The sequence below is a fragment of the Achroia grisella genome, unplaced genomic scaffold, assembly GCF_030625045.1.
Source record: "Achroia grisella isolate CSIRO2021 unplaced genomic scaffold, CSIRO_AGI_Agris_v1 utg204, whole genome shotgun sequence".
Taxonomy (NCBI): domain Eukaryota; kingdom Metazoa; phylum Arthropoda; class Insecta; order Lepidoptera; family Pyralidae; genus Achroia; species Achroia grisella.
The window spans coordinates 992,077-1,015,012 of NW_026712703.1; the positions used below are offsets into that span (position 1 = coordinate 992,077).

The 22,936-nt window shown below is 31.8% G+C and overlaps 1 protein-coding gene across 3 annotated transcripts; it reads left to right on the forward strand.

Moving 5' to 3' along the window:
* The first annotated feature begins 544 nt into the window (after nucleotides 1-544).
* On the forward strand, nucleotides 545-18,629 carry LOC131841966 (prolyl 4-hydroxylase subunit alpha-2-like). 3 transcript variants are annotated; one of them, XM_059190385.1, is made up of 13 exons: nucleotides 545-820; nucleotides 10,169-10,368; nucleotides 11,046-11,191; nucleotides 11,471-11,627; nucleotides 12,080-12,261; nucleotides 12,946-13,085; nucleotides 13,397-13,527; nucleotides 13,638-13,791; nucleotides 14,780-14,950; nucleotides 16,331-16,384; nucleotides 16,889-16,948; nucleotides 17,534-17,699; nucleotides 18,361-18,629. In XM_059190385.1, exons 2-13 carry the CDS (start codon nucleotides 10,178-10,180, stop codon nucleotides 18,477-18,479), a joined length of 1,671 nt encoding a protein of 556 aa, XP_059046368.1. In that variant the 5' UTR covers nucleotides 545-820; nucleotides 10,169-10,177; the 3' UTR covers nucleotides 18,480-18,629. The 3 variants fall into 3 exon arrangements, with proteins under 3 accessions (XP_059046368.1, XP_059046366.1, XP_059046367.1); XM_059190383.1 differs by lacking the exon at nucleotides 545-820 and adding an exon at nucleotides 7,536-7,797; XM_059190384.1 differs by lacking the exon at nucleotides 545-820 and adding an exon at nucleotides 7,536-7,797 and having other exon boundaries at nucleotides 16,892-16,948.
* The last annotated feature ends 4,307 nt before the right edge of the window (nucleotides 18,630-22,936 follow it).

A 22,936-nucleotide genomic window follows, 5' to 3' on the forward strand; every position in this document is an offset into this window, starting at 1 on the left:
TAATTTTGCTAAAACCCTACCAAAGTTCTGAATTTGAAGAAAATATAAATAAATATAAGCATTACAGTTAATACTAACATCTTATTAATATAATAAACGCGAAAGTTTGTGAGTATGGATGGATGTTGGTAACTCTTTCACTGAACGGATTTTGAAGAAACTTTACAGTAATATAGCGTATATCAGAATAACATATAGGCTAGACTATATATTTTATGCGGGTGAAAACGCAAGCACAGCTAGTACTATATATGACGTGACCATTTCGTAATGGATTCAATTCAATTGTTGTTATTTAGCTTACTATTTTAATTTTTTTCTTATCTACACTTTAATATGCTTTCCTAACATAATATCCTTCATTATCTTAGACAATTTCCTCCATAGCTAACAAATTTCCTTATATTTGGAAATATTCCTTCATTTGGCATCAAAAATATATAAAAAAGAATAAGAAACCTTTTATCACAGAGTATTGTAAGTTATTTTACACAGATCACATAGTCTTAACTGACTGTATTTGTCATAAAAGAAATAAGTCTGTCGATCTGTTCCACAGAGTACTTTATTATATATAGGAAAATTTGTTCTTTAGTAGGTATATTTGTAGTTAATTTGTTGTATTAAATATTTATATTTGTGGTATTGAATAAAACAATTTTGATACTGAACAAATAAAAGTTTCATGGGTTTAAATTTTCATGTATATTCCATAAAAATTAAATGCACTTGGCATGTAGACAAAACAAAATAATGCATTATTCTTCTTGCAAGAACAAATTATAAGAAATATTTAATATTAAAAGGGTGACTGTAATCGGTGAGTACCTCTCGTTGAAGAGTATTATACTATTATTAATTTGTATTATGAGTACATGAACGCTGTGGCTTTGCAGATTACATATAGAATTTTTAAAAACACTGAAATACTTGTTTGTTTTATTAAATTGCCCAAATAAAAACGTGATTACAAACTTTCTTTATTAATACTAAAAACAATATGTATTTCGAGAAACTATTACTACTAGGCTGCTTTTAATGTTCAAAAACCTGAAACAATTGTTAATTTTTCCCAAGCTAATATTTCAAAACAATGCTTCATAATAACTTCAACATTTATATTACCTCCTAATGATTTATCTTTAAAAAATCTTTATTTAATCAATATAGGAAATAAGTAGACCTTTGCTTTACATGAATATATATTCCACCAAAGATACTATTGTGTGTTAATATTACTCCCTTAGAATGAGAGGCCTATTAATTTCAGCAACTTTACTTATCTTTTTTCTTTCAATATTCAATTGGACAACCACATACACTGATAAATTTTTCTACACACCAAAATCCTGTTTTGTATCTTTGCTGATTTTTAACAAATCTTGTGGAATTTATCTTGGAACAATCATATAATTTATATATTTATCACCATCAGGATTTACATATCAATTAGATATATATACCAGGTCACTCAGAAAGTATTGTGGGAAAATGTTTTTATGTATGTGAGAGTGGCCAGTTACAATTTATTTAAAAAATTTTTTTTTACTCTTTCTATTTGCAATCAGTCCCAGAACTATGAGCAGATTTTTTGGGTGTGGGATCTAAGAATGGAGTGTCCACCCCAGCGGGAGATTCTACTCCTTAAGCATACTGCAAACATTACACAATGTCACTTCTTTTTAGTCGCTTGGTGTAATGTATTTGTAGTAATTGAGCAGCCAGTTGATTTGGGTGTTTACATAGTCACTTTTTATATTTTTCTTTACAATTGAGGATCTCCTCCTTTACTGTCAGTACGCCAAGTTCCTTGTGAATTTCGTTGTTGGTGATGTACTAAGGGACACCCGATACTGTTCTCAGTATAATATTTTGGGCCCTTTGAATGATTTTGATATTTGACTTTGACGCACTTCCCCAAAGTTGTAAGCCGTATGTCCATACAGGTTTTAGAATGGACTTATAAATTAGTAGTATATTGTCAATAGACAGTTTTGTATTTCGACCCATAAGCCAGTAAAGGTTTTTAAAGCAAATCATTAAGCCTTCTCTCTTGGTTTTAATATGTTCCCTCCAATTCAAACGGCGGTCAAGGTGTAATCCAAAATACTTAACATTGTCCTTATGTAGTAGAGCATAATCTCCCAATCGTACTGGTAGACAATTTCCTAGTTTTACAGTAAAGGTGACTTAGACAGATTTTGTAATGCTGGTCTTGACTTTCCATCTTTGCAACCACCTATAGATGTGACCCAGGCCATTCTGGAGAATGGTTGAAGCCTTGTCAGGTATTTTATTACTAGCTAGCAATGCAGTGTCACCCGCAAAGGTGGCTATAGTGACTTCTTTCACTTCCGGAATGTCCGTTGTATTTATGTGGTATAACATAATAATAATAAAGCCTTTTATTTCCATAACCATCCAGAAGTTTGTACAAATAAAAAAATAAATAAAAATAAATTGTTAGTAATTTTTTTTTTTTTTATTTCTTTGTTAGTATTATAGTATTATATTATAATTATAATTATATTATTTGTGGATATTGACCCCTCTTTGGGTGAAGGCCTCCTCCATCTTTTTCCAATATTCTCTCGTCTCGTTTTTTCCTATATAGTCTACAATATCATCAGCCCACCGTCTTATTAGTCTTCCAACTTTCCTATTTCCCTTTGGTCCTTTCCATTTTGTAGCTTTAATAGTCCATCTACCATCTGTAACACGTGAGATGTGACCTGCCCATTGCCATTTGAGTTGCAGGGCATGGTTGACTGCGTCGGTTAATTTCGTTTGCAGTCTAATTTTTTCACTTCTTACTTTATGTTTCTTTCTTATTCCCAGTAAACATCTCTCCATTGCTCTTTGTGTTGTTAAAATTTTTTGTGATGTTCTTTTTGTAAAGATCCATGTTTGGCTGGCATATACTAAACAGGGCAAAAGGCATGTATCAAAAACTAATTTCTTCATGTATATGGGGTAGTTACTTTTGAAAATTTCTTTAAGTGACCAAAATTTTTTTCCATGTTATATTACATCTCCTTCCTATTACTTCGTCGTTATTTAATTTGTTAAATGATACTTGTTTACCTAAATATATATACTGGTCTACATATTCAATTTTATGTTCTTTTCCTTTGATAGGTATTTCTAGGCTATTAGTCATTATTTTAGTTTTGTTCGAATTTGTTTCGAGACCTATGCAGGAACTTTCTTGATCCAGCATATCTAGCATGGTCTGCAACTCTTTCGGTGTCTCAGCCAGTACAACTATATCGTCTGCAAATCTGAGATGACTTAGGTAAGAGTTATTTATGTTTATACCTTTACTTTGCCATTTTAATTTCCGAAATATATTTTCCAATACAGCAATAAACAATTTAGGTGACAAGGGATCGCCTTGTCTGACTCCCCTTTCGATTTTTATTATATCTCCCCTAGTCTCTAATTTTACTCTACTAGTACTATTTGCATATATATATATTTCAGAATATTTATGTATTTTTCATTAATGTCAAACGTTTTCAATGCTGCCCATATAGCGTTGTGACTAATGCTATCAAAGGCCTTATTATAGTCGATAAATGGCAAGTATAAAGGTCTATTAAATTCATTATATTTTTCTATTGTCTGTTCCAATGTTTGTATATGATCCATTGTACTAAAACCTGAACGAACACCCGGACGTGTAACAAAAGACATTGACAAATTTCAACCTATAGAACAGGCAGGTTTTTGAGGTATAACATAGGACCGAGAATTGACTCCTGTGGCACTCCAGCTTTGATCTCATAGAATGATGATGTTTCTCCAGATTCCCTTACCTGAAAGAGTCTTTGTAGCAGGTAAGATCTTAGTAGGAGGTAATAACTGTGTGACAGGTTATTCCTGATTTTATACAGTAGTCCCTCATGCCATACCCGATCGAACGCTTGCTGTATGTCAAGAAAAGCAGCCGAACAGTATTTTTTGTTTTCGAGAGTCATTCGAATTCTATCACAGACCCTGTGAACCTGTTCTACAGTTGAGTGTTGATGCCGGAAACCGAACTGGTGATCAGGAATATTTTGTTTTTGTGGAAGTTGAGGATGAATTCTTCGCAGAAGTATCTTCTCAAAAAGCTGGGACAAGATTGGAAGGAGGCTAATGGGTCTATAGGATGCGGCTTCCTGAGAAGGTTTTCCAGGTTTGTGTATCATGGTGATGGTTGAGACCTTCCATAGCTCAGGAAAGTGCTGAACTCTTATACCATTAAACAGAATGGTTAGAAAAATTACAGCTTTTTTTTGGCAATTGGCATAGCACTTCTTTGGTGAGAAGATCAAAACCAGGAGCCTTTTTATCTTTAAGATACTTTATGGTCCTCCAAAGCTCTCATACAGTTACAGGCTTTGTTGGGAGGTCTAATTGTAGATCTTGGTTTAGGACTGAGTTCTTGGTAAACGACGTTTCTCGCGAATTTTATTTTTTATTTCGAGTGGCCAGTTTGTAAATGCTTCCTGGTATTTTAGATGTGGGGTACTTCTCCAGCAAGCTTCCTGGATCATAGTTGTTATATATTTAGTAGCTTCTTCGATTTCGTTGGTAGTCTTTAATGAGATATTCAGCATTAAGTTTTTCTCTTTATGAGTCCCAGTCTGTATTTTTATTGCAGATGATTTCTGGTCTTTCCCGAACTATTATGTTAACACTAACAGTTAAGATAAGAGGGCTGTGATCAGATGAACTGTCCAGACAAGTCTCCGCAAGACAAGTCCGCAATTTTATGTGGATCAGATGGCCTGTATGTTGGTTCCCCGGTAGACATGGATGTCAAGTTATTTTTTTTATTTAATAAAATTTAAAAATAATATTACTTATAAGTAAAAATAGGTATGTTCTAAATTCAAAACTTCCCTCCACATTTTTTGAGAGCTAAGTAAAATTACTGTTTCTTTGAAAAATGGATTTACGTCGAGAACATTTTCGTGCTATTATTTTTTACGATTTTAGTGTTGCCTGTAACTGGACGAATTGTATGATAGACTTCAAATGGCATTCATGGATGAAGGTCCTTCTAAGGCAACCGTGTATCGTTGGTATAATGAATTTAAGCGTGTTATACCAATTTTGGGGGATGAAAAAAGAAGTGGTTGTCCCTTGACCGTTGTTATGGATGAAAACATGCCAGCAGTGAAAAATTTGATACAAGATAATAGATGAGTTACATACTAAGAGATTCAGCATATACTGCGGATTGGATCAGGAAGTCTTCACGAGATTCTACAGGTGCATCTATGCGTGCGGAGGATAGTTTTACGCTGGATGCCGCAAAACCTCGCCGATATTCAGAAGCAGGCAAGGGTGGCATGGTGCCATGATATAATAGATAAATTTGAAGCAGGCTCGTCTCGGCGTGTTTACGACATCGTTACAGGTGATGAATCCTGGATTTGTCAATACGATCCAGAAACACAGCGCCAGTCGACGGTTTGAGTGTTTCAAAACGAATCAACGGTCATCAAAGTAAAGCGACCTAGAAGCGGGGGGAAGATTTTAATCGCGAGCTTTTTCAATTTGACTGGCTACTTGGTGTCAATTCCTTTGCGAAACCAAAGAAAGAAGCATAACGCCGAATGGTATACTACCAAATGCAAGGTAGAAGAATTTTCTGTTGTGAGCAACAAGCGACCAAACACAGGGCTCCGCGGGCTACTGCTCCACCACGATAATGCGCCTGCCCACACCGCAATCAAAACGAGGGACTTCCTAGACAACACACCGGTCAAACTCCTGCGCCATCCTCCTTACAATCCTGAGCTAACACTGACTTCTTATTCCCAAAAATAAAAAATCAGCTCAAAGGGATACAATTTTCGCCGGTTGATGCGCTCTCAGTGTTTGAGCAAGCTGTAAACGAGGTGTCTGCGGCAGACTGGAAAAAAATTTCGAAAACTGGTTCAGATGCATGAAACTTTGTATAGAGGCTAGTGGAGAGTACTTTGAAAAGATGTAATAAAAATATATTTACCTATTGATAATTTTTTTTAGTGTTGCAACTTTCTGATGCCTGTGATTATATATCAACATTTTGATTGTGCAGACAGAATTGCTCCCATATTTGTATAGTCTTATAAAGTTTCTGGCTTTGGAGGCTGCCTGACTTTAATATAGTAACGTAATGTAATATTTTTACTGGAGTTACATAACGTGGTGCTATTTCTCTGTTACTATTAATATTGCCTCAAATCCTTAGTATATTTCTTTATGGTGACCATAATGTCCAATAAATTGAGTTCCATGATAGTAAGGGGTAACCATTGCCCTGTAAGTTTACTGCCTTATCTCATCCTTCAATCAAAAAACAACTTAAAAACCATTGTAGTTTACAGTGTCATTTCTTTCAGATCATTGTGGCTGTGTGGTTCACTCATTTGACATAAATCACATAGATCGTAAATTTATTTCTGCCCGACACGAAATGCCTTTCTGTCATATTTTAATTATAGTCTAGTTGTGTCGTGTGTTTGTGTTAAAGACGACCCCATATCTACAATTTTATATAATTTGCTCCATCATTTAGCAACCTATTCCATTCTTTGAAAGTCCCAACTCGGACACAGAATAAGTTAGATAAAAACCTTTTTTTTACTGAGCGTCCGCTTTGTCCGACTCTACGTCTTATTGTAAAGAGAGGCGTGACCTAGCGGTGGCTACATACGCCGAAAAGTCGTGAAGTTCCAATCTTGTTTACGCAAAACTGACTACAGGTCGACTACATGGCGCGTGCAGGTTGAGTTGCCTCGTGGGTAACCCGTTTATTTCGGACCATGGAATAAATGGAACAACCCCTGGGATTTGGGTTTGGCCCCCGTTTATCGCTAAGAATTATTCTTTATTTTTGCTTAGAACAAAGTTAAAACTTATATTTAACTTAGCTCTAGTAATAGTGTTGTATTTGGGGGATTTATTTGTTGATGTTTTTTTTTACTCAAAATATAGCACTTGCAATAATTACTTAAACGCCAACACCAATATAGAATCAAATTAATCCGACAGACAGTTGGTTGCCACGTTGAATTCAAATATATCCAGCGAAATGTGTAGTGTTTTCTTCAACAAAAATAATGCTTGTGACTACCCCAGTAGCCATTGACAGTCTTGAACGTATATTACTATTCAACTACAGTACAAATATCATTTGATAAGCGCAATATTTGGTAGTTATTATGCTCTCCTTTAGAGTCAACGACCAATGACCGTCAAAGACCGTTGTATTTCCATTGAATGGCCGATTTGTAAGTTAATGAACTCTGAAAAATAATCGTTGGGAACAATAGTCACTATAATGCTTAAAAATATATCCAAAACGCTCAAGTTTTTGCACGGTTTTCGCTAAATATAGATATTTATATCGCTGTCATACTAATTTATATTATGTATGCATAAATTACGGAAGCGTTAGTTATACCGCAAGGGCCAAGCTGGCGTTTGTAGATAGGTCACCGGCTTGTATTGTAACTAGCTTCCGAGCAGAGCGGATTCTGCGTCCAGCGTAGTGACTAGTGTAGTGAGTGACTTTCCAGTGTGAGATCATTGTAGTCTTTGACTCGCTTTAGCAGTGATATTTCGTGCGTCGATCATCCGGGTCGCGATACGCAGTTCCTGAATACTGTAGTGGCGCATACGTGACATAGTTTCCGAAACAAATCGCTAACCATGTGCGGGGTGTTTTCTGTATAAAATATACCTAGTAATTTTTTGTTTTCTTATTAATTTGTGAATTTTTCGGACCTTTACTATTACTTTATATAGGTACATATGGTAAGTTGGAAAATAATAACAAAAACAGAATTTTGTATCAAACTTTATTAAGTTAAAGCTTAACTAGTTAAGTTAAATTTAACTAGCTGTTAATCGCAACTTCACCGTCACTGCGAATTTTGTGAATTTCGATCGCTGTAGAAGCTTTTGTCATAAATGAAACCTAGATTTAAAATTCAAAGTTTTTGACTCCAATCGTTTGTACTTTATGCGTTATTGTAGTATACCCAGTTTTATTTTATACATAACACAAATATATTATAAAAGCTTAATAATTACATACAAGGAATACATTTTTATATATTGGTTTTCATTGGAAACAAGAGAATTCAAACGAAGTGACGAGACTTTTTTCAATTAATAGTTTTCTACAAATAGGTTACCATATATATTTAAGTCTACCGGTCATTTCAGTGTACGCTCTAAATATCACTCATTGTTTATCATTAAAAATAATTGATATTGCCACCAGTCGCAACTGTGCCGGGATGTGTACGCTTCATATGTCACGTTCACAATCTAGAATAATCTAGAGGAACACACATGTTCCGATTTCCGTAACTATTAAAAATAATCGACCTAATAAAATAATTTTTTTCAATTAATTAATCAATAAAATAATTTTATTGAAAATATTATAAAGAAATGTTTATTCTGATAACGTACGTGTTAATGTTATCGCCCCTACTAGGAAACTTCCAGAAATACAACGATCTAATTTATTTCAGTTAATAAATAAATGAAATAACTTAATTTAAATTATTATAAATAAATATTCATTCTGACGAGGTAGGTAACATGCTCTTAATGTTATCGTCGCCCACTAGAAATTTCTGGAAAAACATAAGTTACATTCCAACTGTAACTGTACAGCATAATTAATATAATAAGTAGATACGTATCGTTTGTGCAAATGTTGTAAACATTGGTAGATGGTAGATAGTATTTGTTTATTACTTTTATTCTAGAAGTTACGATTCCATGAAATTAATTGGCATAGACTTTGTAAACATTCATCTTTGTCGATACCACAGTCTCTGTATTTTAGCCACAAAGCATCTTCTTAGAAAGCAAATGCTGTGCTTCGGTTGTGGGCTATGGTAAGGAAGTGAAATTACTGAATATGAAGCCATAATATCTTGGGCCTTCCGGAATGGCAATGAATTTGTGATGTTTCGATTACGAGTGTCATTGGTTAAAATATAGGCGATTACCACCTACTTGTTGGGTAATTTGCTTTATTGTTATTATATATGTATATTCCTATTACATAAAATAAAAATGTTGGAGGATTATACAATTAATTTAATTATTTATTCACGCGGCTTATTGATTATTATTTTGGCGTTCATTATTGTCGCCTTTGAAAATATGAACGTATGGAAAGAAAAAAATATTCACATATATTCCGTGGTAATAGGTTCCGTGAGAATTTCGTAAACCCTTATGTTAATTATGCACTGAATCTGTAATTCATAAGGTTATAATAATTTGTATTGCATTATTTCAATTTTATTGCAAGGGTTATTAGGATTTCATCACGGTTTTATCTGTTCGAGGCCATTACTTAGCTCTCTATTTATTTCCTATATTTATGTTAGATATGACTGAACTAAAATAACTTTGGTATGTACCAAAAGCTTCAAAACAATTTTTTTTTCACACAACAACTTTCCTTAAGATCAAAATTAGTATGTTCCATATAAACTTTTAACCCTCTTAGCAAGTCTGTATAATATTACATATTGCATCGATAACATTGTCATATAGTTTGGAAAATAACGGTATACCGGTTTTTTCAAATCTGTAAAGAATGAATGGGAATGAACTCAACAGCTTTGTCTGTCGTTAACAAAAGAAGTGCATATGTGTATTATGTTTCCATAATGCAAAAAAAATACAATCGCAAAAAGTATGTTTAGTTACAGGGTTTTACTGTCAATTTATTTTTCCAAATATATCTGGTAATAAAAACCATCGAGAACAATCAAACTTAATTACGTTTACGTGTATTACAACGTTAATAATTAACAATGCCACTGATTATTCCACTTGAGATTATATAGTCATGAACATATTTATGTTAGTTAGTCATATTTCTTAAGATACATACAGTTATTCTATTAATTAATAGTCATTATATTAATACGTGAAACGAAAACTTTGTACCCCTTTGTACGAAAATTGCGCGGACGGAGGAGTATGAAATTTGATTAATTATGCTTAAACAATAAATTAAATTAGTAAAAACCATTATATACACGACTATGTATTGACACGCACGCATGTATCTAATTGAGAATAAATTAATTATGGTCGACCGTCGACCACTAGTAGGTATAATTAACAAAATATATATTTATTGTTTCAGTTTTACGAAATGGTTCCTAAAGTAAATAATATGTTTCCTGTAATATGTTGTATACTCTTGTCATATGTACTATTTGCGAGAGCCGAATTATTCACCGCTATATCAGAGATGGAACCGCTCCTGGAGACGCACAAAAGGATCATAGACGATTTAGATGATTATGTAGATAAGGAAGAAAAAAGACTAATAATCTTAAAGAAGTAAGTTCATGAACTGCAGTTTGCATGTATTTTGAACTGGTGTAAAAACAAGTTTGGTTAGGTTGTTTTAAGGAAAATTATAACATTTTAAAACGGTCACGTTGCTATATGTTTATATAATATGCTATATATACACCTACTTACTTCCTAAGTCTTGAAATGTGCCATGTTGGTTTTAGTATGACACATAATTTTAGACCGGAAGAAAAGATTAGAATTGTGTCAATTTAGGCGTACTGTTCATATTCAATATGCTATCATAATTCACTAAATTATGTATAGAATAATAATACTTATTTAAAAAAATTAAGAAAATTATCGCACGTAATAATAAATAACAGGCCATAATTATTATTTCTGGTATATCATTAATATTGAAAAGTAGTGGTCCATAAAATGCTGCCCTATAGAACTACAAAGTAAAATGTGTTGTTATTAAAAGATTTATTTAATTTACTTAATTGAGCTCTTACAATAAGATACCTTGAGCGGGCCTGTCGACGAATTGTATTATCTATAAGTTTAATAGTATTTTTTGATAAAGATAATCAAAAGACCTAGTCATCTAAAATAGAATAGCACATACTCTTGCTATGGGTGTATAAATATCAGAAGTTGTATATAATACGAAATGAATAAATTAATAAAAAAACTAATAATTCATTTTAATGTTACAGACATTTGATGGTCTACAAAAGAGAACATGATATGGCGATGAAAGATATCCCAAATTATTTAGGAAACCCTATTAATGCCTTTACTCTTATAAAAAGACTGACTACAGATCTAGATGATATAGAACATAGTATTAAAATAGGAACAGGTATGGCTTATAATTATATCTAATAGTATGATATTAACTGTTTAAATAATACAGAAAATTCGCTTATTTATATGAATTTAAATAATTCAAATGTAGCTACTATAATTATCAAAGTTTTACTCTTATTATGGACTTTCATAGTACCTACACGTATAACTAAAAGTATAGTTAAACCCACACAATAGTTTGTTTCCTGTATTTTGTATATCTAATGCTAGGAAAATGATAACATTGTACTGTTTTGTAATAAGTAGTTTTATGAATACGATTACTTGACAGAGTATATAAAGAACGTGACTATAAATTATGACGACGTGAAATATCCGAGTCAGGAAGACTTGTCCGGAGCTGCGCAGGCGCTGATTCGTTTACAGGACACCTACCGCCTCGATGTTAGAGAATTGTCCGAGGGATTACTGAATGGTGTTATTTACAGGTCTGTGGTCTGAAATTGATATAAAATGTATTACAACACAGTAATAATAATATATATCGAAATTTATCGAATACTAGCTTTATTTACTAGTTTCTCGATAATGTAGCTTATATTTCCACTTTATAATATTAGTATAGAGTTTAATACTAATCTTGAATTAAAATATTCTCTAATATACGGTCGGTCACATAATTTTAGTAATATATTAGTGGAGATACATTTTAAGTCTAAATTTAACATAATCAAATCACTGGTTATTTATTGAACCCATCTAAGAAAACGGTCTTAAGCAGAGTGGTTTTACAACAGGTTTTACAAAATACATATTTAATGCTACCCACGCTATCAATGTCATTTGTTTGTATATTTGATATTAACAAGTTTAACATTGGTTACTGATATTTTACTTCTACGGCCGCTGGTTTTAAGGTTCATTTTGATTTACATTTTAGTACGCCGATGACAGCAAGTGACTGTTACGAACTCGGTAGATCGCTGTATAATGACAAAGATTATAAAAACGCTCTCACATGGATGATGGAGACCCTACGGAAATATAAAGAAGAGAATGAACCATACCTCTTTGATGAGGTCGATATATTGGAGTACATTAGTTTTAGTCATTATATGATAGGTAAGACATGCATTATATTACTTTAATAACAATGAAAATTATATAATAGGAATTGATCCTGTTCCTGACGAGTTCCTAGAGGAAGTTCAGAGTTGATTCAGCAATCCTAGAGGATTGCTGAATCAACTTTGAAACATTTAATTTTGCATTACCATCTGTCTAATATTTATATTTATGGAATTTGCAAATCCTATGTTAAGCCACCGTCAATCTCTGCACTTCCCAAAGGTTGACTGGTAGAGAATGCCTATAGCATTGAGTCCGCTTTTTGTACCAATATTCTATTGGTCAATAATGTATAAATAAATAAAGGAGTCCCACATAATAGTCACAGCAATTAATAGCAGACTAATGTATTTGTATCTGTTCACAAGCATGACGGTCTGCCAGCCATCATTGCATTTAACCATGTTTTAAGGGGTTTAATAACCGACACATAACGCCTCCATCCGTCCAGATATATTTAGTGACTATCCACAACCATGTAAACCTAATTCACATGTACTCTGTATTAAATATAATAATGTATATTGTAAGCTTTATTAAAGAAAAAAAAATTAATACCTAATGTAAGATACATTAGGTATAAATTTTTTTTTTGCTTGTAATGTAATACATTGCTTGAATGTTTGTGCTTCTAAATAAATATATTATGTATATGTTTGGAATTGGTGACTGTTACAGGTGACGTTAAAACTGCACTAGATTGGACCAAAAAGTTATTGAAGCTCGATCCCAATCATACGCGCGCCAGTGGCAACATACCGCATTACATGAAAGATATAGAGGAAGAAGATGTAAAACAGAAACGAAGGCGTAGGGGGGTAAGCGAATCGCACAAAAATATAGATAATAAAATGAACTTTAAATTAGTTTAATATTAAGCCACACACCGATGTATTAATAAAGTAAATTAAATAAAATCTCCTATTCGAATATTTGTCTAAATTTACCCAATTTATCTTAATTTTCATGTTTTCGTATGATTTCTCCATCTTCGAGCCCTGACAATTACTAACCTAATAGAAAAAGAAATTACTAAATAAGTACATCCGCTCAGAATTAATTCGCTTATATATGCATATAAATATATATATATTTATTTATATAAAGATTAGTGTTATATCTTCAATAGGATATCGGAGAAGATACCAAAGAAAAAAATTCTGAGTATATGGCGGAGTTGACTGAATATCAAAAAGACAGAATGAACTACGAATCTCTATGTCGCGGTGACATGTATTTACCAAGCTACTTCACCAAAGAGTATGTTGTTTTTTTGTTACTTTTTTTTTATTACAACTATCTGTTTCGTTTAGTGGTAATAGTATATCACAGTTTATTTCTAGATGTAATAAATAGTATTTTGTTTTCAGCTTACATTGTCGCTACCTTACAGAAAACCACCCTTTTCTTAAACTAGCGCGAGTGAAAATGGAAATAATATACTTGAACCCCGACGTAGTTGTGTTCCACGAGGTAATGAGTGATGATGAGATAGAATATATAAAGTCATTGGCTAAACCGAGGGTGAGTAATAGAATATGCTATAGTTCTGAATAATATGCATATTGATTGGATTTTAAATTAGTTCCGCATAGATAAAATTAGTGTATCAAAGCAGTCAATATATAGGTAACATATGAAATATAATATGAAAAAAACTGTGAAGATATAGATGATGCGAAATAAGTCAGTTTAAATTTTGTACGATTGGCCTTTTCTAATTTATTAGACAACATATACCGACGGAGAGCTTATAGTATACCGAGATAGACTAAAGTCGTCTTGGAGGGAAATTTTGTCTTTTTGTATTGGAATGTAATGTATTGTAATTGGAATAAACTGATGGCAGAACTGATACCACTCACGCGTTGCCATTCGGCAGGACTAAAATGTTATATCTCGACTATTTCAGCAGTCAAACTGCTAGCTTTATTCACTGTATTTCTGTGGAGAGATAAGAATGAAATTAGTGGATACACAGTCATATTTTAGTGGTGCGGAATGGCACCGTTTGAGGGATACTATGGCAGTTATATGATACCATTATGTCTGTGCTGCCGTTCATATATATACCTATGTATAAGCGACGGATGCCACTCACGATTAGAGTGTGCTATGAAATGAAAGGTTTGTTTGCGAGAAATGTGGTGTGCATAATGGTTATAGAATTTGTACATATAGTTTCACACATTCCGCCGTATGTACCTAAAGACTGCGTATTTTATATTAATAATTATGCTTCTGTAAATAATTACAGAATTGTAGTTAGCATATAACATTATACAATTTAAAAATCATTATATATCATCGTTTAGTCATTGTATGTCAATATTATTCTTATTTTATGTCATTATATTAATATAATTAAATTCTTAAGGCATTTTGCCATTCATATTCTCAAATTATTTTATTGAATAAAAACCTCTCTCTTATAATCTCATTCGTAATTAAACAAAATACAAATCTCATTCTAGTTAAATATATATATACGACCTTATATATAACTCTACAGTTCAAGCGCGCTGTGGTACATGACCCTCGTACTGGTGAGCTGGTGCCAGCCAACTACAGAATAAGCAAGTCTGGTTGGCTCCGCGACGAGGAATCCGACGTCGTCTCGAAGATATCTCAGCGCGTCGCTGATATCACCGGCCTCAGTATGGACACAGCTGAGGAATTGCAGGTCAGTATTTTTATTTTCTGTATATGTTAGCCCTTAAGGTATATAGAATATGTATATATATTAACTTGCCTGAACCAAATTATATAATATATATATTTATTATTTGGTATAGTATAGGGGCCTATTAAAATGCTAAGATATTTTTTAAGAGATCCAAATTTGACAACAATCAGAACTATTTGTATTTGTATAGGTATATCCGTTTGTACCATGGCAAATTCAATTTCAAAATATCTTTATTCATGTAGGTCTATTACAGACTCGTGATATGTCAAATCTACCGTCAGTTTGAATGATTTCGAGATGAGAAGAACTTACAAAAACTCAGCTCGTATCTATTTCTGTAAATAAATGTTGTACATGGCATGGTATAATTTCTACTTATTTTAAAACCAAATAGTTTTATACAATGGGGCTCTAGGGTTATTTATTTATTTGTCTTACTATTTATTATGACTAAAGTTTATCGACACTAGTTAGAATAGAAATTGCATCTAAAATTTCCATTATGAAATTCTAAATAATATTTTTGAATGCCTACAGTCGTTTGGTCAATTTAAATTGGCATTTTAAATGTTTATCTACAGTCGTTCAACCAAACATAGAACTGCTTATAAATATTCAATTTCGATTAAATCAAATGATGGGTCATTCATCTCAATTACTATAAAAACATGGATCACATTGCTATATGAACCTTAGTTTAATTTATTGAAAGTACAATTTAGATGTTTTTTATTTTAGAGTTTATTCTATTGTTGGTACCTTATTAATTATGTAAAAAAGTGAAATCCGGTTTATGTTTTGGATTTACTTAAATAGGTATAATGCTAAGAAAAACAAGTAACACACATCCATTCTAATATTATATATGTGAAGGTATTTGACTATCTGTTGTACTGTTTCAAAATTAAACAGCTTAATGGGTATTAATGAAATTTGATATGAATATGGATTGTATCATGAGGAAAGACAGCCTGTATTTTATCTCGAAAAAGCAAATGAATTTGCAGCTAATAACTAGTTTGTTATTATTTTTAACAGTTGCCATTTTAATCATGATTTAGTTATTCTTCTTTGGTACAAATACATTAAATATTATTTATACAGGCTGATCCAAAAGTCGACGATAAACCAGAAGCGAGAGATAGCACAAGTCATTACAGCTATCAGAAAAATAAAAAAATATCTTGACCGTGTGATTGCAAAACTATAGATATTAAAGAAAACTAGAAAATTATCATAATATGGTGATGATTTTTTAATTTATTTCTATTTTACTGATAGCTGTGATGACTCGTTTTGTCTCTTGCTTCAGTTTTATCGTCAAGTTTTAGGACATATTGTATACTACAATATTATTCACCATCGTTGTTACAGGTCGTCAATTATGGAATTGGAGGCCATTACGAACCGCATTTTGATTTTGCTCGGGTAAGTATAACTCAACAATATAATTTCTAATAACTTAATATATTACGAATAAATGCGTCGTATTTAACTCAATGTTTGACGTACCTATTTTTCGTTGGGTTTGCTTGAAATCTTAGATTCATTTAATATTTTATTTTTGATTACCGTAGAGTGAGTGAGTTTTTATAAATATTTATTGGATCTAAATCCGATCCCATCCTCCAATACAAACGGAGATCGAAATTATGACGGCTTGAGCTGAAGTTCGAACCCCTAGCGGTGCCCTCAGACTGAAGTGATATCCGTAAGGCGGGTTAGGCTTAGTCTTCAGCCGCTCCATAAGTCCTTCCGCCGGTTTGGATGTCATCTGCACTCGGGGGCGCGTATCGTCCGGTGAAGCTGTAATGGCAATATGAGGACAACAGCATTCGTCTGAAAAAAAATGATAGTAGATCACGGGACCAACATAGTGTAAACTCCACTTGACATTATGCATAGATTTATAGAACCTTTCCCTTCTTTCAGAAGCAAGAAAACGCATTCAGGAAGTTTAGCGGAAACAGGATCGCAACAGTGCTGTTTTATGTTAGTATTGCACCATATAAGTAATTTAACTTAACTAAATCGTAATAGTTATATGCTGTGTAGTAGATGATTTATTAATTTAACTTATGTTGTGAATGTTCCATGAATTTGGTATAATTTGCCTTTTTGTATTTTCTTGGGTCTTATCGTTTTCTTTATATCTGATAATAAAGTGCTGTTTATGTTATCATTGTTATGTTATGGTGTATGCTGTAAAAATGTTTCATCAATTAAATTAATATACACTATAAATAATTAATATACAAATTATATACTTTAGATTCATTACATCGAATGGTTTGAATACCTTTGAGAGTAAAATATCTATAGTACGAAATAGTATACAGAGGTAAAATTACGTTGTATTTTTTTGGTATGTAATGGATAAACTCAAAATATACTTGTTCGATTATAAAAATTTATTATGTTAAGCTACGGTATCAATGTACATAACATAGGCTGTATTCCACAAGGGCAGCGCTACGTGATTCAACTAGTATAAATAAATAATAGTAATAAATTATATCTGTAAGGTTTTTATGAAGTACATGTTATTGGTGTTCATAAATGTTTTACCTAATTTAGATGTCGGAGGTGGCTCAAGGTGGCGCCACAGTGTTCACGCGGCTCGGTCTGAGTGTGTTCCCGATAAAGGGCGCGGCGCTATTCTGGATGAACCTTCATCCATCCGGCGAAGGCGATCTCTCGACGCGCCATGCCGCTTGTCCCGTCTTGCGCGGCTCTAAATGGGGTAAAAAATAAATTAATATAAATAAGTATAACACAATTGCTACAATATACGATTATATTGCTGTAGCAGTTTTAGTATAGTACTTCAAATTGTAATGACGACCATTAGAATTTGAAGTAGGCACTAAACTAAAACATATCAATTTCAATCCCCATACAATATAAAGAAGTAACTAGTTTTAATAAAAAATTATAACTCATGGTTTACTTAATTGATGACAATGGAATTTTGTACTCACTAAATAAATAAATTTTGCACTGATGCCGCACCTGTTAAAGATGATAAGATGAGCATCTGAAAATCTAGTCAATTAGCCTATCGAGATATATTCACTAGGATTACTTACCATAGTTTCCAGGGATCACGAGAAGGTTCCAGACTACCTGATACGACATATTGTTAATCACTAATGGGGTTACTATTTACTCAATGTCACAATTTGAAAAACTGAGACTTTAAAAAAATCTTAATAATCTTAAGAAAAAATTAGATATTTTTGGGTAATGGGGACTCCATTAGAAAAAAATAATTTTCTTTAAATTTTATATTTTTTGACATTTTCATACTTATAGAACTTTATGGGCCTCTAGAAGGATTGATTAAATTTTAATGTACAAATTGTGACATAAACGGAAACTGACTCATTTGTCGTAATTTCTAGTGTCAAACAAATGGATTCACCAAGGAGGTCAAGAATTATTGAAACCGTGCTCTCTCGAATACCAGGACGAGAGTTACATGCGAAAGATACCGAAACCAATACCGAAAACATCCAGATAGAATTCGTTGAAACGTTAAGAATTATTCTGATCTAGTGAAAAGAAGAAGCACGTGTGGGTAAGGTGAATTCTGTAGTACTCAATGTTACTAGTTACTTATTAATTTATCTAAATTAATATTGTAAAGAGAAAAAAATATATACCTATAATTTTCTTTATTAAATAACGGTTTACAATAATAAAATACTCACCTAATTTTTTAAATTCTTTCACATGTAGAAGGTTTGATAATGAAACGAATAACATGAATTATATTTAATATTTTACAAATTAGAGATATACTAATTTAGAATATTTTATACATGGCCAAAACAATAAATTCTAACAAATAAATAATGCATAAGAAGAATTGCATGTTTTCGTCACTCTTAAAACAATTTCATAATAAATTGCTTCTAAATGATTTTGGAAAGATATTCAAAGTTTTTCTTCATTGGTATAGTTTTTCAATGTCGAATGTCTTTATGCTGAATAAAATGTGTAGACGTAAGTAATGTCATTATTGCATTTATATTCTCAATGTTAAAGTACAATGTGTTGTAAAAAAAATAGTAAACGTAGGTATTATTGTAACGGTATTGTGGAAACTGTTTTAGTGCAAATATAATGCCATATTATAAACTAACATGATTTTTATAACTATTCATATCTAAATGTCTAGATATTAAGTAGAAAATAAAATATAGTAATTTAGTTGAAATTTTTGTATTGTATGAATTAGTTATACCAACTAGATGTAGTTCTTGCCAGCATCAAATGACAATTTATAATAGTTTAAACAAAGATTTATGCAAAATAAATTTATGAGAGGCTATATTATAGTGGCCGTGATATTTCAACCAGTGCTAATTTACGTAGATATAGGTTGAATAGCAAATAAGGATTTCGTTTACAAAGAATTTATTTTTAACCAAATAATTTTCTATTGAATTAATTATGTTTAAATATTTTGTTTTGTAATGTCCTTTTATATCGTTGTTTCTAAATAGAGACATTATATTTTACATAATAATAATAATAATTTATTATTGTGGTAATTGTAAAAATGTGTGCACAAGTCGCATGTGCCACAAATTATATTTTTAACGCTTATTCTATATGAATACTACGCAAAAATAAAATCATAAAATAACATGTTCTGTTGTACGCATACTGACTTTTTAATAAACATATCAATGTATTTATTGTCTTTTCCGTTTAACAAACAAATTCAAGCATATATACCCTTTGTGCAGTTTAAATGTTACCTAACTATTTACTAAGTACCTTATTATTAATTATTGTAAAAAATAAATAATAATTTATTTATAAACCGACAGAAATGCCTATTCAAAAACTAATAATAAAATAAACATAAAGCTTATACAGAGATATATTACTTTTTTTGGATAGGAAGCCTTTCTAAAATACTATTGGGTAACTCATAGTAGTCCATTGTACACAATAATTGTATGTACTTGTCACTTAGGAATATATGTACAAGATGGATGTTTGCGACGGAGCAGTGAGAACAGGTAGGTTACTTACTTAACACGGGGCAAGCAAGATTCTTCCTTATTCCCTTTGTATGGAAGAATCCTTTGCACTTTTCTAGGTAACTCTGAATATACATACATAATTACATTATATATCACCTTATAGTATATTATTAGTCAGTATATTATACTATACGTATTTTATAATTATAAATACATTATAGTTGCATACATACATCGTTGCATGTTGGTAAAATACTCTGTCTAGAGCGACGGTTAGTGGCGACTGGTAGAGAATACAATTAGGCACTAAATCTGTCATGTATACAATTACTAATATTTTTCATAGTTGGAACAAATTCTTGTAGAACGAACGTAGAGCGGAGAGCAATTTAAGACAACAAAAACGTTACATATAGAATTAGACGTATACTGTACATAACATTCCTGTTGTTTATACATTACCCTAAATCTTCTTGCTTCAGTATATAGATGTAGAGTCACAGTTGATGATGCTAGTTAGAATATTTCAGAACAAACAAAGTAAGTACATGCATTGTGACACTTTAGCATTGCACACTACTGTGTTTGCTACGAAACACTCTTGTAGGCTTGCAGTTGTTTCAGTTTTTATCAGCACTATTCTATAAATTGATTGTAAATTAATAGGATGTGTAATAAACTTCTTATTAACTTGTCACTGAAATTAGAATTGATTAGGTAATTCATTATAATTGGAGATTTCTGAGATAAGATATAGTTATAGATATAGTATATATACAGTTATAATATGTAGGTATATATATACGTATAACATATAGCAATAACATAAGCAGTTATATAACTGCTTATGTTATATATAGTGTTTTATTTTTATTAGAAGAATAACTTTTCTATTATAAACACGTTATGCCGTTTGTTATGTAAAATTGTAGAAGTTATCTTGTAATTTACGTATTATACATGAACACATGAATTTACGTATTATACAAACAAATTGCAAATATAAATATCATGTCTGAGACATTAAAAAAATTATCAATAATGTACTAAATTATTGTCACGTTGCATAATATTATTAATATGAGTTCGTCTCATATGCTAATAATGATGAAAGTTAATTTACCTGAACGCATTCAAAACACCAATAAAAGCTTCAGCGTTGCATTTCATTGGCAAAGAATTGCTCTTTGTTATAAGGTCAACCGCATCGTGGAATTGTGATCTCGAGTTGCAATGCATTCCACGTTCATGGAAACATTACCGTTGCTAAGTTTCGAGTTTTCAATTGTCTGTGCTTACTCTTTGTATGGAAATATGGAATCAATTAATGTTTCTGATGATCATACACTGACAATATTATGTGAATAATGATCGGTTTCTCTGACTTTAATTTTTAATTAATGAACCTCAGGTTAGCTAGGATTGGTTATTACTAGTTATTTATTTACAATTGCATAGAATATCAAATAATAAAACATTTACGTCTTTTTTGGATAAAATATAAATTCAAAAAACCAATTATTCATGTACGATATTTTAGCCGCTCAAGTTTTTTGTAATGTATACAGACTTAAATGAGAAGAACTGGCGAGAAACTCAACTGAAATTCAGTTGATATAAAAAAAGTTTTTATATCATCACAAAACAATATTTGAAATTTACTATCGTTATCTTTTTTATTAAAATCCATTCGACGTTTCGTCTTAACGTGTAAGGGCAACAAAGATGCGCACAGACACAGAATACCCTCGCATTTTTTTTTATATTAATATGGATGGTTAATAAAGCAGCGTAGGTATACATATTGTTTTTTATCTTATTGTAAAAATTATACATATTGTTGAATTTTGAATATGGAAAAGCATGTTAAGAGAAAATTTTAAAGAAATAAAATCTGTGGTGTAATATTATGCGTAGATATATGAATACTGTTAGGTATATTAGAATTATCAAACAAATATTCCCGCTTCACAATTTGTCATGTGAAGGATATTGTATAGATACTCTGATGTCTAATGCATTATATAAGTTTTTTCACAAATATTTTTTATTATTTATTTATTAATTGTACAGTTCAGTGTTACATTTATTTTATAAGATATTTGAATCTTTTTTAAGGCAAATTGAGTAAAGACTCTGGCAGTTTGTTGTAAAACCTTACGCAATTTCCATAAAATGAATTACTAACTTTCGTCTTTCGAAGAAAGATATAGACTATGCCAGTCATTCCAAATGTCTATGGTTATAGCGTCAAAAACGTTGTGGGTGAAAACTATATCACATATTCAACAAACTAGAGCTCAATAACAAACGAACTGCACTTTAATATATATTTACTATGCATTAATTTCCGCCCCTTAATAGCCATAGAACCTTGTCAATGTGACAACATTACTTCTCTATGAACTAATCTACACCATGTGTGTTGTGATATACAGTAATTATTCCATTATACACTTATCCAAGTAAATACAGAGGACCAAAATATTAATAATATTTGCTTAATTGTAACGACAAAATAATTTCGTTGTCATTCTAACACGATTTATAACTCTATCTACTGGAAATGAGTGAAGTTGAAATCATACCTATGTATTATCCAGGGCTGCCTGATACATTATTATGTAAATTAATTTAATTTTTTCCGAAATAAAAGGCAATTAAGCTCTTTTTGAATCAATAAATCTGTTTCACCTACATAATTTCGCTTACATCTAATTGATATGTTAATGACAAATAAATTTTTTTTCTGATTAATTGTCAATTCACTAATCACTAGATCACTTTCGCGTCAGGCAAGTGCTGGCAACAAACTGCTGGTCGCTGGGTCGGTTGTCGGTGGCTAACGATGTAACCGGAGGCGCAAGTGTAAACAACCACTATATGAAATGGCAGGAGCCAGCCTCGCCGAGCCGTCGCTCGCGCCACGTCCATAGTACCTACCTATCTGATAAATGGTACATTAACTATAACGATGTGA

Bases quoted from the DNA above. Each gene is read 5' to 3' on its own strand.
- LOC131841966 (XM_059190383.1), top strand. The intron at 13,792-14,779 runs GTGAGTAATAGA...ATAACTCTACAG, and splicing joins AGTCATTGGCTAAACCGAGG to TTCAAGCGCGCTGTGGTACA. The intron at 16,385-16,888 runs GTAAGTATAACT...CCCTTCTTTCAG, and splicing joins CGCATTTTGATTTTGCTCGG to AAGCAAGAAAACGCATTCAG.